This window comes from Brienomyrus brachyistius, chromosome 15 (genome assembly GCF_023856365.1).
Source record: "Brienomyrus brachyistius isolate T26 chromosome 15, BBRACH_0.4, whole genome shotgun sequence".
NCBI lineage: Eukaryota > Metazoa > Chordata > Actinopteri > Osteoglossiformes > Mormyridae > Brienomyrus > Brienomyrus brachyistius.
This window is the reverse complement of record NC_064547.1, coordinates 10076837-10093573: the sequence shown is the minus strand read 5'-3', so window position 1 is coordinate 10093573 and position 16737 is coordinate 10076837. Positions and strand designations below refer to the sequence as shown.

Sequence of the window (16737 nt, the reverse complement as noted above, 5' to 3'; positions counted from 1 at the left end):
TATCATGGATTTGTTTAAATACTTGAGTGACCTTTCAGGGCACAAACTATCGCCATTATTAAATGTTTTTCCTATGCATTGATTGCAGAATCGGAGGGGAATATTGACTGCTGGGAAGTAATTATTACCTGTGTTATCCTTGAGAAAGTAGAAAACAAGATTAATTAGTACATAGTATATTTAAAAATATTGAACCCAAATTCACTGCAAACAGGAATATTGAACAGATGGCAAGATTCCAAGCTAACATTCATGAGAGTTTAATCAAATTCTGTAATTTTCCCATCGATCTAGATTTATTTGTTTAGCTATTTAGCTACCTATCCTACTGTCTGGCTACTACCTTCTGCTGTGTGAAATTCAATGTCTGTAGTGTCCTATTTAAGTAAATTCATAGCTGGAAAATGGAATTTCCATCAGTGTAATAAATCAGCATAAGTCTGTCCTGCTGTATGACGTCGTCCTTGCAAACTCGGAGAACGAAGGCTCTCCATTTTGGGAAAGTTCAGGTTACCTGCAGCCCAAGGGTGAACGTGGTGATTAGATACGGCTTGACATCCCGCTTACTTCAGATCACATTTTTGGTAGTCTGCCTCTGTTAACCCGGTGTTTTCCCAAAATGAGTCAGTGGCAAGCAGTAATGAGATGAGAAAACACTGAAGTTATTATCTATAAGGGGGCCTGGGGGTTGTGTGTTTCTTTTGAGTTAGCGTGCGATACCTGGTGTGAGTAGTGTCTTGTTGGGCTGTCTTACGTTTGCATTACAAGGGGTGGGCAAAAAAATGAAAATGCTGAAATTGCATCAGTATCAAGAACCTCATAAGGAGCTGGGCAAAGCTTTGGCTTCAGAAGAGTTTCAGTCCTTCCTAGAGTGCTGTCATACTGTACGATGTGGGGGGGGGGTGTTGAAAAGCCAACCATTTCATTGATGGATGAAGGAAGTGGAAAATCTTTATCACGTTCACAAACTTCTCATGAAGGTCCCGGATGATTGGATCTGGTGATTGGGGAGGCTTTGGAAGGTGTCGCCTTCATCTGAGTGATCATGAAGCCAGGGTCCAAGTTTGTCTTTGCCCACTGACCTTGGATACAAGTTGGTTCTGAATGGCGGCGCTGCCATAAACTCTAGCCTTACGAAGCTCACATTGTGTACAGCTTTTATGGAAACGGGGTCACAGACGTGGTGATTCAGTGCTGCAGTAATTTGGAGGCTGTGCTTTGGTGACATGCCTGTCATGTGTCCTTGTCTGCCTTTCATCTACATTGTCATGATATTCAACATTTGCAGCAGTGTTTCTAATTGTGATTTTGTGCATCCCTTCTCATGTCGGGTGTGTGTAGTGTACATATGTGGGGGTTTTTTTGGTTGACAGGGCTCAGACTTTGATTTCGAAGAAAGCAGAGAATCCCAGGAATCAGATGCTTCTCACAAATATAACTTGAGCCCTCTGTTTAAGCAGAAGTGCAGAGACGCTTCCATTCTGCTCTGAATGGGCTTGACTGACAGTTAAGGCAGAAATGCTGTCAAGACACTCGCATACTGGATGGATGACGAACTGGCAGAGATACCTGGAAGCAACACCTCTTGTCATTCCTGCTTGCATGGGCGTTACGCGGTGACACAGTGTTTCAAAGTGAGCACGTTGGATGGCACAGTTCCTGAGGCAGCACCCTAATCTGTAACCCCCAGGAATGTGAGCGGCTCCGGATTCCGTCCGGCATGTGAAATCAGCTTCACGCCTCTACATGGCCTTGCCCTGAGTTACTTTGCTCACCCTCTTATCCTCTATGATTGCATTTCATGATCTCCCTCATTTTATTATTGTTTTTTATACTTTTTACTTTTTTGCTTCCTGCATAGTTTGATTTTGGAGCCCCCCTGTTGGATAGGAGCCCCTCAGCACAGCACTGTCCCCTCCCTCCATTCCTCGCCATGGCACTCTACTCTGAAGGGTGTCTCTCTCTGTCCTAGACTATGCTTTGCTTCCCATGTGGGATTTTTCCTCAAGCAGCCAATCAGCCCCTCTCTCCTTCTTACCGTCCTGCCAACGGTTTCCATGTGACCTCAGAAGACACTCTTCTGTTTTAACTTCACCCCACCCCTTCCCACCATCTCCTTTTAGCTCTTTAGAAAGCCTCACATGGTGAGCAGGTAGGCAGTCCGCTATGGCCGCTGCCGTGCTGGGCCTCGCCAGTCTCCAGCTCTGGGTCCCACCGCACTGTGGCTGCTCCCATGCTGGGGGCCACTGTTCTCTGCAGTGTGACTCCACAGGAACAGCGATGCCCCCTGTACTCATCGTGCCATTGATAACTTGCAGAGGGTCGCTATGTTTCCTCTAACGAGCTACATCTTGCTCGGTTTCTGCTGCAGGATGAGCGTGAAGCCAGGGAGATGGTGAAGAGAGAGCAGGACGAAGCTTACCGCCTGTCATTGGAGGCTGACCGCAGGAAGGTGGGATATGTTTGTATCTTACTGTTTCTTTGTTAAATGTTTCTTTCATAATGACTATCATAGTTTGGCTCCTTAGTAGAAGTGAAAAGAAGCCAGGAGAAAATTATCCATGTATAGGGTGTGGGTCCCTAGACAGCTGGAGAGCACTTCAGATATCAGCTGTCTTGTAAAGGGCCCCGCTGATGACAGACTCCGCCTCCTAGGGGTCTTATTTGACCCCCTCAAAGCCACGTCCGGTGCAGGGGCCCTGGCTGGCTGGGACCTTAATCAGCTGCTGTTTGGCATTGCAGAGGGAGGCCCAGGAGCGGGAGGAGGCAGAGCAGGTCCGCCAGGAGCAGATCCGGAGGGAGCAGGAGGAGGAGCGCGAGGTGAGCTCTCGGAGGCGTGTCGGCGTGTCACGGGTAAGCTGATGTGGCAGCGGCATGCGGACTCAGGTCTCCAGTAAACATGCCTTTCATATCACCTGAATGATGGTTTAACGTCGAGCCCCTTAATGCAGTCTCATGAAAGGCAGGAGTCCATTAGGAGCCAGGCTACACGCTGTGTGCACGCGTATGTATCAGTCCCTTTGTCAGATCCAACAGTGAAGAAAGTGGATAAATGGCCACAGAAAGCTGGCAGGTGTTTCCTACGTGGGGAACAGAGGCCGTCTTGGTCGGGCTGTCACATTAGTCAAAGAAGAATCTAACTTTTAATTGTGTTACATCGCCAAGGCGGGGTCCCCCACTTCCAGAAGAAAATCCCCCCCCCGGTCACAGGTGAGGGGACCGTGCCCACAGACGCACACATGGTACACGTGGGTGGGCTGATAGGTCGCCCACACCTGTTACGTCAGGTTCGTCTCCCCCATGAGCTGACCAGTCATAGCGCTGTTTGCCATGTGCAGAGAGCCGTTCACGTGTCACGCTGGACAAAGCCACCACACCTCCCCTATCATCCATACCAGTGCTCATCCGAGGTAATGATCCCCCCCCCCCCCCAGGTGGCGCCAGCAAACAGCTCGACTGAGGACTTCTCCGGTTTCATCTATGGCCAATTATCTGCGCGTTGTATAGCGTTCAGGTCCGGGTCTGTAGTTTATTTTAGGGCGAGTGCTAGGAGGACACATTGGAAAGTTTTAGGCATGATGGGGAGTCTCGGCGTGGAGGTGCTCGCCATGGGAACGCTGACCTGCGGAGAGCGTTGTGCAGCTGTGACTCGCCGATCATGTGGCTATAATTAGCATGTCGTCACTGACAGCGAGCCAGAACAAAAAGCGTAAGGCCTCCAGTCACAGACCCGCGCGGCTCCGTCGTGCCATGCTAAGCTCACGGCGCGCTCTACACACCGCCCAGCAGGGAGAGCGCAGAATCGCTAATGGCTCGTTAAACCCATCGGGGCTGCCAGGCAACTCGTCTTCTTGATTATTCTCCTGCACAGTTAACTTTTGAAGATTCCGGTGATCAGAGATGCACCATGCTTGACTCAGCATGTTCAGGTGGGAACAGCTGACTCATCTCTTTGATTCAGAGAAAAATGCCTAATTTCTTCAATTTGATTAGTAAGGTCCTGTAACATCTGACACCTCCGGTCAACAGCCCCTCCATGTATCCTAACATGAGTGGGTTGCTTCATGGGTTTAGCTTGGCTGTACTTCCGATAAAACAAATACTGGTCTACATGACGATGATGATGATGATGATGATGATGATGATGAAGGAAATAGCAAGGAAGCGGCAGATGGGGGGGCAGATGGGAGGTGGGGTGTGTTTCAGGGGAGCAGGTGTCATTATTTTTGGGTATCAGGTCCGGCCCCTTCAGGTGCTCCTCCCTTCCTCTGTGACGTTTCCTCCTGTGGTGAGAAGATACTTAGGAGTGCTCTTTGTGTGAGTCGGCCCACGTCCGCAACGGTCCCCGGTGGGGCTCTGGCTCTGCTCCTGTCCCCTGAGGCCCTTTACGTGGCCCCGCCCGAGGGCCCCTCACACGCGTGCTCACCAAGATGGGAGCTGCTAATGAGCTACTGTTGGACACTTTTATGAAATATAATTGCATTACGGTCGGTAAATAAAGCCGGCATGTGTTGCCACAGCATATGCTGCCAACTGTCAAAACAGGCGAAAACCACAGAGGTGCTGCTCTGCGACATCAGCGGCCCAACTCATTCCCGCCCAGTAGGGGGCGACCCCTCCTCGTTCCCATCATTATAAATAAATGCATCATAACACCTGCAATGTGGCTGCCCTCTTTGTCATGGCCTGCTGTGTTATTGTTTTATTTTAGCCTTGCCCCTGTCACCGGTGAGTATCAGCTGCTCTGTCGAAATCGGCACCCGGCTTGTACTGTATAATTACAGCATTTGCCTGTCGGGGTATCGCCTTAGGGTTCAAAGGACAGCCTATATGCTTGGCTTGGTACACTGGTGCTTTTTGGCTCGGAAAATGGAGCAGGTCTTCTTTGCCTCAGCATTAGCCCTTTATCTGAGTGACTACTGCCGCTTTTGCAGGCCATCCGGCTGTCACTGGAGCAAGCGCTACCCCCGGAGCCCGAGGACGAGAGCGACGTGCCCGTCAGCAAGCTGCGCATCCGCACACCCAGCGGCGAGTTCCTGGAGCGACGCTTCCTGGGGAGCTGCAAGCTGCAGGTGCTCTTTGACTTCCTGGCCTCCAAGGGCTTCCCCTGGGACGAGTTTAAGATCCTCACCACCTTCCCCCGCAGAAACGTAAGTAGGATTGCGCCCCCCCTCGTTAGACGTGACCTCGGCCGCCTCAGCTAACCGCCAGTGCTGACGGCGATCGTTAACCCCCCCATCCCCCCTCCCGCGTTAACAAATAACTTTTCTTTCGCGATCGAGCCATGAGACAGACGGCTCCTTGGAATCGGATTGTAACATCTCTGCAGGAAAATGTTCCTTGTAATAATTGGGTTTTTAATCCCACCAGCTGACTGGAGTTTGTTGCTCATCGGCGTCCCCTGTGTGTGGAGAGTGAGACTGCGGGGATGGTTGGACGCTTGCAGTTTAATTAAAAGCCAAGGCGAGCTAATGAGCACTTTCTGTGTGTGCGTGTGTGTGCGTGCCCGCGAGTGTTTTATTTCTATCCACAAGTGCATTTATAATTTGGCGAATATTAATTAGGAGCCCTGTATGCACAAAAGAGCACTGGTTACTTAAGATACAGTCAGCAGTATTCACCTCCGTTCCCCCACACCCTCTCAGCACTGCCGCTGCCCTGGTAATTAGAGGCAGGGCTGGTACACTCGCTGGCATGTAGCTAATGAGCATCGCTTTAACTACCTGGTTAATTAGACTTGTTGGAAATAATATGGGCCTTCCATTAATCAAGAGAAGTGTGCAGGCCTGCCCAGACAGCCTGCTACTGTGGTCCATGGGGAGTAGGTATGTGTGTGTGCATCTACATGCACGGAAACATACACACACACATGCAGGAATAAACAGTGCAGGGCTTCCACACAGAAGCAGCATGCCGGACGTCCACCGAATGAGAGCGAGAGATTCGCTTTATTCCGGCAGATCGTTCCCGAGCACCGGCAGCAGTTGGCGTCCTAATTTCATTAAAACCGGCCCACAGATCGCCGGCACGGTGTCCCCAGACTCGCAGTGTAACGAAGGATTAGCGGTTGTATGACCGATTCCTTGCATTGCTACGAAGGACGGATTTTGGCATGCCGGGGCCCAGTGTCTGCCAACGATAAGGAAGTAGCTAAGCAAGGCGGCCGGGGACAGGCTGATTGGGCTGTTTGTGATTCCCTTCCCTGAGCTGGGGTTCCTCTCCGTTTTAGTCCTGCCTGCCCGGCTGCTTCATTCTAGTGTGGCTTTGTGTGGCAAGGGCTGTGGTGGGGAGCGGGGCAGTGCAAACCTACTGGGTTCTTGGCTAGGCCTCCGGTGTTTTCTGTGGCTCCCAGGTAAGACATCTCTGTGTTGCTCAGAATGGGACAGACACCACACTGGACAGCTGTGTGAGACAGGCACCACACTGGACAGCTGTGTGAGACAGGCACCACACTGGACAGCTGTGCGAGACAGGCACCACACTGGACAGCTGTGCGAGACAGGCACCACACTGGACAGCTGTGCGGGACAGGCACCACACTGGACAGCTGTGCGGGACAGACACCACACTGGACAGCTGTGCGGGACAGACACCACACTGGACAGCTGTGCGGGACAGACACCACACTGGACAGCTGTCTAGCTGCTGAGGACCCATCATACGATGGGTGAAGGTTTGTGCCAAGACGGGGTTTAGCTTTTCAGGACAAATGGGGTCCTAAAGAAAAGGTCGGTTCCAGCGAAAGCAGGTAATATTGCGATTCTGAAGCAGATTTCTGAAATCTTCAGCAAGCAAAAACTCGACGCAGACCAGCTCCGTCCTTAACAGTAGCGGCTGTTCTTATTTTTTCGATCGAGCTGTCAGCCCTTATGGAAATATTTGGCGGCTCTCATGCTGAGTGGAAGCAACCAGGTTTTAATTTTTTCCCCTCATCACTCCACCAGGCAAGGTGTGCACCCCCCCCCCCCCCCCCAGTCAGCCTGACAGGTTACCTATCATGGAGCCAATATACCGTTTCACTATTCACTCCTCACACAGTTCTGGTCCCGACCCGCAAGCTCCGCACTGTTACTCCATGTTGTCGCTTCGCTCTATTATTCTGCACCGTTGCTCCTCACCTCACATTGATGGGGGGGGGGGGGTTGCTTTTGTGTTGGTGTGGAATAGCTCTGTGACCAGATTGCTTTTCTGCTTAAGAGGAGCTAAAAGCCCAGCCCTGCTCCCCCGGGAGCGCAGCCCCATTCAGCCCCCAGCTCCTGTTTTACGCCCCTGCGCTACGTGTTGTCGTCATTCCTGGAAGCAGATAATGAACTCCCACTGTTTCAGTAATTGGCCGAATAAACACTTGACAACACGATTTTAAAACAGACGAGCTATTTGGTTTTAATTAACATGGAAACTAAATGGCTTCATCAAAGAAAATCATTATTGCAGCTGTGCGTTGGGGAATGTTTGAAACCTGCCTCTTGCTTTGTTTTTATTGTGCTTTACGGTATACGAGTCACTTCCACACTGAGTTCTTTTCTTTTTTTAAAAAAAAAAAAAAACATGTTGGTTGAATCCCATGAACTTGCTTTTCTGACCTTATCTTAGCTCTCACTATTTCCAGCATTTCTTCTCTTCAGATTTCACCTCTGACTGCACTGTTAAGATGCACAGTCACCTACATTTACCCTTAAAATGGAATCTTCTCTCAGAATCGGCCTGTCTGCAGGGATGCGGGGTTAGTTTGCTGTAACACCAAAGCACCCATCCGGCTTGAGGAGGCCCCACAGGAGTAAATGGAGGGGAGGGGAGGGGAGGGGAGGGGAGGTAGGCTGGTGGGTGGGTGGGTGAGGCCTCAGGTCACGGGTGCCATGTTCTCTGAGCAGTGGCCGGCACTAAAACAGGCCCTCTTTGCTGTATCCGAGGTGGCATGCAGGCAGGTCGTGACGCGGAGGGTGGCAGTCGACCACCAGGCGGAGAAAGGATCTGTTCACCGGGCACCTGCACACACTGGCGGCAGAGATGGGGTGCCAGCCCGAGCGGCCAGGGAAACCGGAGCACCTTGGCGGGGGGGCAGAAGCAAGCCACTGAAAAGAACAGCTTTGTTTATTGACAGATGCTGCCGCGCTCGCGGCTCCTTAATTGGACGACAGTGTAAACAATCGCCAACGGCAACCGGTTCTGGTGTCAGCATGGCATGTCGGTTTTGATCCCGTCCCGTCGTGTCTCTTACAGAGCCCCCACCACACGCAGATACTCGCACCTCCCTCACTGGTGCCCCCCCATCATACGTTCCTCCGCCGGGTCCCGCCGGTCTCGCTCGGCTCATTAACGCAGCCCGCCCGTGCCAAACGCCGGCGTGACAATGGCAGAGAGGCGCTCTTCCTCCCTGCTTGTTTGCAAAACATCGTAATGTCATCTGTTAGCGCCCCCCCCCCCCCCCCCCCCCCCGTCCTCCGTGTCACCCTCTCCCCGCGCTGCTAAGTCACGCTGAGAGACCAGCCGCCCTAATTGCATGTTAATCTGAGTGGAGCGCAGACAATCATAGGGCGTTGGAGCGACGCCCCCACATTTAAATGTCGTTTGTCGTTATGATAAATGTGTAGAGTTTTTGCGTAAAGGGTAAAAGTGCAGTGAAATAATTGAAATAGCGTCCTGATGTGTTATTTAGTGTACAGTTAGTAACTGAATATTGTCAGTCGGAGTATTCTGGGTTGTTTGGTCAGTCAGGGCTTTGATTGTGACAACACATGCATCGTTTGCGTCATTACGCCCGTGCCGTGTGGTGAGGGACGGGCTTAATCAGGTCCAGTCTGTGCGGCACGGGGCTGCCTGCACTAGAGGGGAACTCAGCGAGGGGTGCGGCCACAGAGGAGGGCGGTGATGAGTGATGGCTGATGGGTTTGCCTGATGCTCTATTTAAACAGTTATGCAAGCAGCGGAGAACAGCAGTTTGGACTGGCGATTAATATGTTTTGACATGTGATGCATGAAATAAGAACAGTATGAAATTTCAGTCATGGCTTTTGATTTAAAGTAAAGAATACTCTTTAGGAATTTGATATCAGTGCGCCTGGCGTACCTGCGGACACTGGGATTCTGTTAGGGGCAGCCATGCTGGGTGGACTGCAGGTCCTTTCTGTTATTCTGATCCTGCAAAGTCCATTTCTGGTTCCCTTGTAGCCAGTAATTTCTCGATTGTTTCCTTTTGCCGTGCATGATGTCCTGAAGTCTTTGGCCAACCCATTGGGATGGTGAGTTTTGGGGGTGTGAGTCAGGGTTTGATTCCAGGCCTTTTCAATTCTGCGGCGCCGTGACCTCATCACTCACCATAATAAACGTCCTTCCTTGTTCCTCAGCGCCCCCCCCCCCCCCCCCCCCATCCGGCATGTAAGGCGCGTGTCATGCCGCATGCAGGAGTGTGCGCTGCCCTCAAAGGCGTCAGGGTCTCCGGCCTCTCGGGTCTACAGCCTCGGCGTCGTGACAGGCCGCGTCCTGCTTGTTAATTAGCATTGCGGTGGCCATAATGGGGGGCTAATCTGTGGGTGTGACCCGCAAGAGGCAGATAAGCCAGCGCGGGCGAGAGCACAGGTGCGGGGCAGCAGCCTATGTAAGGCGAGACAGCCTGGCGATTATCGGGCTTTACCTGTGTATCCGGAGCTCGTGTAGAACAACACCGATGGCGAGCTTGTTAGTGGAGATAGCTAGATGATTGTGCACGTGGGTGGCAACCGGGGGCTGGGGGCGCGGGGGGGCACACAGTCGCTTTAGTAAGTCATGCTACATGCCAGACCAAAAGGTGTTTCTTCACCCGATACGTTGCAGGTTTGTCTGAATTAACATAGTATTTCTTGGTGTCCGTCATTTATTTTCATACCTTTACACCTGTGCCCCCTCATCTCTATGGCTGGGCAATCGCAGCGTTCGGGATGTGACATTTAGACTCGTATTGGCAAACAAAATGCCTCAGAGCGTGGACAAGCGTAGCGTCAGGCAGTCAATTTGCATATCTTATACATAGACAAATCCTCAACATCCATATATTAATTTACATTATATTTACATATAATGTTTTTTCAGAATTATGGATGCCATCAAACGGACAGACATATATGGGACACTGGATTTTATGCAAACTGAATATTAACGACTATTGTGGAAAGTATTATATGTGTAACATGAAAGGCTTGAACACAAGTGTAGATTTATGGGTGTTTCTGATGCAGAAACAGTGCAATTTTCTTTAACATTTAACATGAGCAGTTGCATACAATGAAATATAGACATAAGTGAACATTTAAAATATATATCTGTTCCTGTCCGCATGACTTTTTCCCTGCTAAGGTTGACCTTTGCATGCAATTGCCCGGCTACTTCTGACGGTTAGCACTTGACCAGCACAAACATGGCCCGGAGAAGGTGTCAGTGCGGCCGGCCAGTCTGCTGGGGTTGCTCCGGGGGAGAATGACCCTTAGGAAAGCAAATATGAGGAACCTCTGAAAGAATCAATGTCCCGGAAAGCCCAGAGCTCCACTGGCGATTGGCAGCTCAGCCTGTCAGGCCAGCGCAGTGACCGCAGACACGCATTTCATGACACTGCAGACAATGTAAACTCGCACTGTGTGTTTTACCAATCTGTCGGGCTGTTATCACAGTAAATGGCTGTTTTATTGACATTATTGGGTCATTTATGCTGTAGCTTATCCCCGGGGAGTTTGTTAAAGTACTTTGTATGTGAATTGACACGGCAATTTGTTATTCTAACACTAAAATAGTGTTCCGGTCTGGTCAGAAAATTGCAGCTATTTGATGTGAAAGTGAATTCATCTCATACAAATTTGACTGTTTAGAAACATTTAAAAAATATACATTTCTCTTATTTTGTGTTATCATTGTCTCATAAAATACTTAAAGAACAGATGGTTTCTCCTTATAGAACTGTTCAGTTTTTGAGACATGAGCTCATCCTTGCGCTCAGCAGTCAGCCGACCTCACTGCTGACCCCATGCTGTCCGAAGCTCAGTATCGGCCAGTTGCTGTCTCCGTAACATCAGCATTCACCCCCGTCTTGTTTTCTTATCCCTGCCCTCTCAGATCAGCCAGCTGGATCCAGCGTGGACTTTCATGGAGGCCAAACTGTTCCCTCAGGAGACACTTTTTTTGGAAGCCAAGGAGTAGAGCCCTTTTACCAGGGGAGGAGCAGGCTGGCGGAGCAGCCAGAAAAAACCCTGGAGTGGATCGCATCTGCACTGTCTCTGTCTCTCTCTCTCTCTCTCTCTCTCTTTCTCGCACACAGACACATGGACACGCATACCCACAACAGCGCCCCCAACAGGTGCGGCTCCACACAGCACCTCACATGCAGTGTGTATGTGCATACAGACATGCATACGCAAACCATGCGTGTACACAGGCCGCATGCAGTTGACCACACACTCCTCCCTCACCTGCCATGTCTCTCTTCTCTGTCCACACTCATAAAAAAGACTTTCCCACAAAAAGCTTTTTAGATGTTTTGTGTGTAAAGGGGGGAAAAATAGAAAACAAAAAACAAAACAGACCTTTGGAGGATGCTGGACTCTTGCCACTGACTTTAGGCTCCATGATTTTTGACCAAAGGACAGGCTCACCCATTGCAATCTTCCGTCACCCCCCCTCGCTTACCCCCAGCATCAGTTACCCTGGTTTTGCTGTCAATGCCATGTCCACCGCGATTTTTTCCCTGTTTTGAGTTTAGTTTGGTATACATTATATAAACTTTGACTATGTACCTGCGTGAGCCATTCTCTCTCTCAAAACACACTTGCATGCAACTGTTATTTTGTCCTAATTTTAAGCTTTGTATTATGGAAATTATTTTCTAATTTATGTGTAAATGTCAGTTCAGATTAGCAGAGCTGTTCCCAGCCTTCATTGTTTTAGGTGGACTTTTCAGGGTAGCCACTCAATATCCTTTTGCCTTCAAGGACTATGTTAATATTTTACACTGAATGAAATCCAATAGTTATTGCATATTTATTTTTTAATTGTACTGCCCATTTAAAACTTGTCCTCCCTTTTTATAGAGTGTTCATAAGCTGTTTTTTTAATTTAATTTTTTTTTGCCAATGCTGTGATTGTTAATACCATTATTGGATTCTTATAATTGCCAGCTCTGAGTGTAAACATTAAAATCTACTCAGGATTCTTCAGTTGGCCTTTGGGATTCTTCACGGTTCCAGCTTTGCTCTCTGACCCAAGGAGGGGTACGACAGCTAAACTACCACACGGGACTGTTGCTTTTCACCTATCGGTATTCAGACTGGGCAGGTAACTCTGAAGACAGCATATGGCTTTGAACTGCTGCTTTTTCAGTTCTGGGTCTGCATGCCCAGATTTTCATAACTGCAGCAAGAAGCACCTACAACATGCACTGTGGGGACAGTTTCAGGCAAATAGCATTTGGTCTGGAACATTTTTATCTTTCCGTAATTACACTAACACGTTTAACTGTTAATATATTAACAAAACTACATGTAATATGTTACTTGTAGTTTAAAATTTTATTTGGCGTTTTAATTAAATAAATTTAAAGATTAATATAAAAAAGGATTAATATACTAATATCAGACATGTCAACAGAATAAAACTCCATTCACTCTGGCCATTTTAACTTTTCAAATACAGTGGAAGCCACTTGTAGTGATCAACTGCTTATATGGATAAAGAAACTTGAGACAGAATCATTCCTGTATAAATAGTTTAAATAATTAGTCGTATAGTAATCAAGTAGTCCTCTTAAAATGTTCATTTTGTGTCTTTTTATACATGACAACATACGGAAAAAATTATGGTAATTTTTTTTTTACTTGCCTACTTTGCCTTGCAGTAACCCATCTGTTTCTGGCCAGCTACCTGCTGCGTGTACAGAAAACATGACGGGGAAAAAGAGTAATTTTCTCTGAATGACAAATACACACATCAAATCTTATGCCAAAAATATGCCACCAAGATGCAGCAGCGAAATTACAATAAGGTGTATTTTATGCGCAGTACTGTACTGCATTATATAGTATTTGAATTATACATAATTCAAGTCAAAGTAAACTTTATTGTCATTTGGACCATACAATTCAAGAGTGCATAGTAATTTAATTTGTATGGTACTGTAATCTGAAACTCGTTTGAAACAGCTGTACTGTATTTTTGAAACGGTCAATAAAATTCAGTAAATAGCGATGCTGTCTGTTTTAATATCTCTTGTTTGTGTACCCTAATAAATACACCGATATCAATTAGTTGATAATCAGCCAGATACATAAAAATTTGGTTACAATGATCATCCGATTATAGTGATCACTTTCACCCAGGCAGATGTGATCACTGTAAGTGGTTTCCACTGTAATTGCCGTGGTGGATTGAATTAATCACTGTTTTTGAACTTGTTGATTTAAATTTCGGTTATAATCAACACTGTATAAAATGTTGTACTGAGGACCTGTCTTCTCCAGATTTGTAGATTCCTTCCTACAGTGATCAAGCCGTTGGTTATCCCTTGTGAGCGTGGCACCCTTTTGTATTCTTTTCTCTTCTTTTTGCTTGAGTGAGAGTGTCCAGACACTTGAGTATGAGCTAAAATGCTAATGCATCAGATAGAACTAAAATACTCAAATGTCAGCCAGAGGTTATGTCGTTAGATATAGTGAATTTGTTTCTAGTTAATTTGACATTTCTGCAAACTGTGAATTAGAGTGCTGCTGGCTGAGATTCTAAGCACCACATGACCATGTGACGCAAAAAGGATTTAATCTGAACGGCTGCATAATTTTATAGGTAATCTTCTGTTTGCATTTCTTATATTTCTGAGAGGATGAAATGGAATGACATTGAAGGTAAGGGGACAGTGATAGATGGAAGTGTTATTTAGATCAGTATAATACTATTCATGTATTCCACAGTATTATAATGGTAGGACCTTTCTTTAACCACTTTTATTAGACAATTTTATTTTGGGTTTGTTTTTTGATGCTATCCTATTACAGAGATCAGTTGTACAAAAAAAATCCTTCCCAATTCAGTCATTTATTTTGTCAAAAATTACACTGCCAATTCCCTAAATTTAATCATTCCACCACAGTGGGAAAGGTTCGAGCCCAACAGAGTGCCTCCCACTGGCATGTAAGTAGCCTGCATGTTGCTGGCGGCCTGCCGTGGAAAGTGCAGAGCTCCTCTAAGCGGTGGTTCCCCTCTTGCATGGTGTCCCTGGATCCCTGGATGATTCTTCACTCGCCGGGGTGGAAAAAGATTAAGTGCTGTGCATTTCACTTATAGACTAATCATGTCCAATATAAGATGGTTTTAGCTGTTTATTTTAAATAACATTGCTTCTTTTTAATATATGCCAAGGATGTCTTAGAAACTGGTCTTGTTTGCCGGTTATTCGATTTTCAATAGAATTAATTTTCATTGCTGTAATTAAAAGTAAAACACAGGTTCTGTTAGCCATGACACCAGAACTTTTTCTCCTCGTGGTGCTTAGGATGTGCTTCAGTCAATGGATCAGTCGTTCATGAGTGAAGAGCCCATAGAAATCAGGAGTCTTGTGCCTGAAAGCCAGACCCTAAAATAATTCTATTGGAAGCACCACACTATCCCTACATGATCCTATGGTCTGTGCTCTGGGGCACAGAAGCCCCCCCATTTTCCATTTAATAGGGGACACCTCACAGCTCGTCAGCAGTCATAGCCTGTTTGTGTGCCCTCAGCTTTCTTGCTGAGACACACGCTCATATTTCTCAGACCTCTCCTGTCATTATCTGTCACAAAAGCTAATTTTCCATGTTCAACAATGAGCTTTAAAAGCTTATCTCTCCATCTGCAGTGGTGTTCCAAGATAAGGACGCGAGGCTAGAGGAGGCATGATAAGCTGCTGGGCGACACTCACCAAGGACCTACAAAAAAAAAAGCTGCCCCCTACAGGTGTGTAGTGATTGCTGCAATGCCTGAGAAATGCATCAAATCTACCATGAGGCTTGAGATACAGTAATTGCGGTCGCCCATGTCGGAAGCGTGAAGACGAATTTGATGCTGTGGTGTGTAATAATGATGACAAGAGCCCCAGAATCTCTGGTCATCCTATATTGTCATGTCATCCTGATCTTTTTGTTGCATCTGTTCTTCCTACCAAATTGCAATATTTTTTTAAATGGTATTTTACATTTATCGTTGTTTTCACAATTGCTATCAAAGCAGAGTTTGTATGGTGTTTCAGAGACAGGCTGTTTGCATAACCAGTAAAAGAAATCGTCTGAAGTCCCACCCAAAAAAACCGAAGTACTAAAGAAGTACTATAGCTGGCTTGGCATCTTTGGTAATGGAACTTTTAGTACTGGTACTCAACTGGAAATGAATGGAAAAGCAAGTACCAAAGTTTCAAAAGTACTGTACTTGGTGCAGTGGACAAATACCAGGCCTGGCTCTGGTGTATCCTGACACGCCTCTCAGCATAAACAAAGTTATAATTATGCCACTTTACTCACTTTAAGGCAAAATATTTGTGTTATCTCAATGTGGATAAAACGCCTGTCACCCCAATACCGGACAACAACCAATAATAAAAATAATAATAATAATAATATCTAGCAAAGATGTTTGAGGGTTTGCCCGGCTGTAATATAGGTTCATCTACATCTACATTTTTATACGTTTGGTCATTGTTCATTTTAATAACCAGCTGTAAACTCTGAGGTTCTGGCATCCAACCTTATATCCCAGCCAGCCAAACTGTTTGCTGAATCACTCAATAAAATTGACACTGAGATCTAGTTCCTTAGATCTGCAGACCGCAAATGGTTGGTTTTTGCTTCTAGAGGCACCTGAAATGGACAAAGACGTATGTGTGAAGGTGAGCCTCGAGTGTGTGGGTGCCGACACTCTCCGTGGGAAGAGCGAGGTCATCCACAGGAGTGATGTGTGTAACTCCTGTAGCAGGATGCATTTCAGTCATCAGGTGAACATATCAGCAAAGACTGCTATACCTGATGTTTTACTGAAGTCACTAATGATAATAGTGCTGCGTTCCTTGGACATGGCAAAACAATTATAATAAATTTCCCTCATATCATTTGCCGCATCCAGGTCATTAAGTGTAATTTGCTTTTGCAAGCCAAAAACAAAGTTGTTTTTCTGTGGCATCTAATTATATCTGTCAAAATAAATTCCAGGAGTTTCGCAGGCTGATAGATGTTAATTACACATAGAGCATAATTATTTCCCCTAAGTTAAACTTCGGCAGCAGACACTGACAAAACCGAAAGCAGTGATCCTGACCCTAAAGTAATCAGGCATGTTCAGTGCTGAATACACTGACGTTAATACATTTTAAAAGTGCCCACTTGATTTTGAAAATACTGAAAATACATGCTTTGTGTGTCACATGCAAGTCGGTTCTAAGAAACATTCTTCACTGTGTTTACAAATTCACAGTTTATTTTTAAATGAAAACCTTTACCTTTCTCTGTTTAAAGTTCTCTGTGCTGCTGTAAATGAAATTTAATTTCATATACCGAAAGCTGTTAGCCAGCAGAACATTAATGCAGAAATATAAAGTATTTCCAACAGTTCTGTATAGAGGGTCACACATGAAATTGGTTATTGGAATGAATAAAGCTTTGGAATACTTCTTGGGTGAAAATTTGTGTAGAAAAAAAAATCATTGATTTTTTTTTTATCTTTGTTCTTATTTTTATTTATTCATATATATATATTTTTTTT

At 46.5% G+C, this 16737-nt stretch overlaps 1 protein-coding gene across 1 annotated transcript in view; it reads left to right on the top strand.

Moving 5' to 3' along the window:
- The window catches only part of faf1 (Fas (TNFRSF6) associated factor 1), an 82117-nt gene extending 68916 nt beyond the window's left edge, over positions 1-13201 (top strand). The window contains exons 16-19 of the mRNA XM_048975877.1: positions 2372-2452; positions 2743-2820; positions 4935-5150; positions 11080-13201. Of these exons, the coding sequence (XP_048831834.1) occupies positions 2372-2452; positions 2743-2820; positions 4935-5150; positions 11080-11163 (459 nt within the window). The 3' untranslated portion in view covers positions 11164-13201. The remainder of the gene's footprint in view (positions 1-2371; positions 2453-2742; positions 2821-4934; positions 5151-11079) is intronic.
- The last annotated feature ends 3536 nt before the right edge of the window (positions 13202-16737 follow it).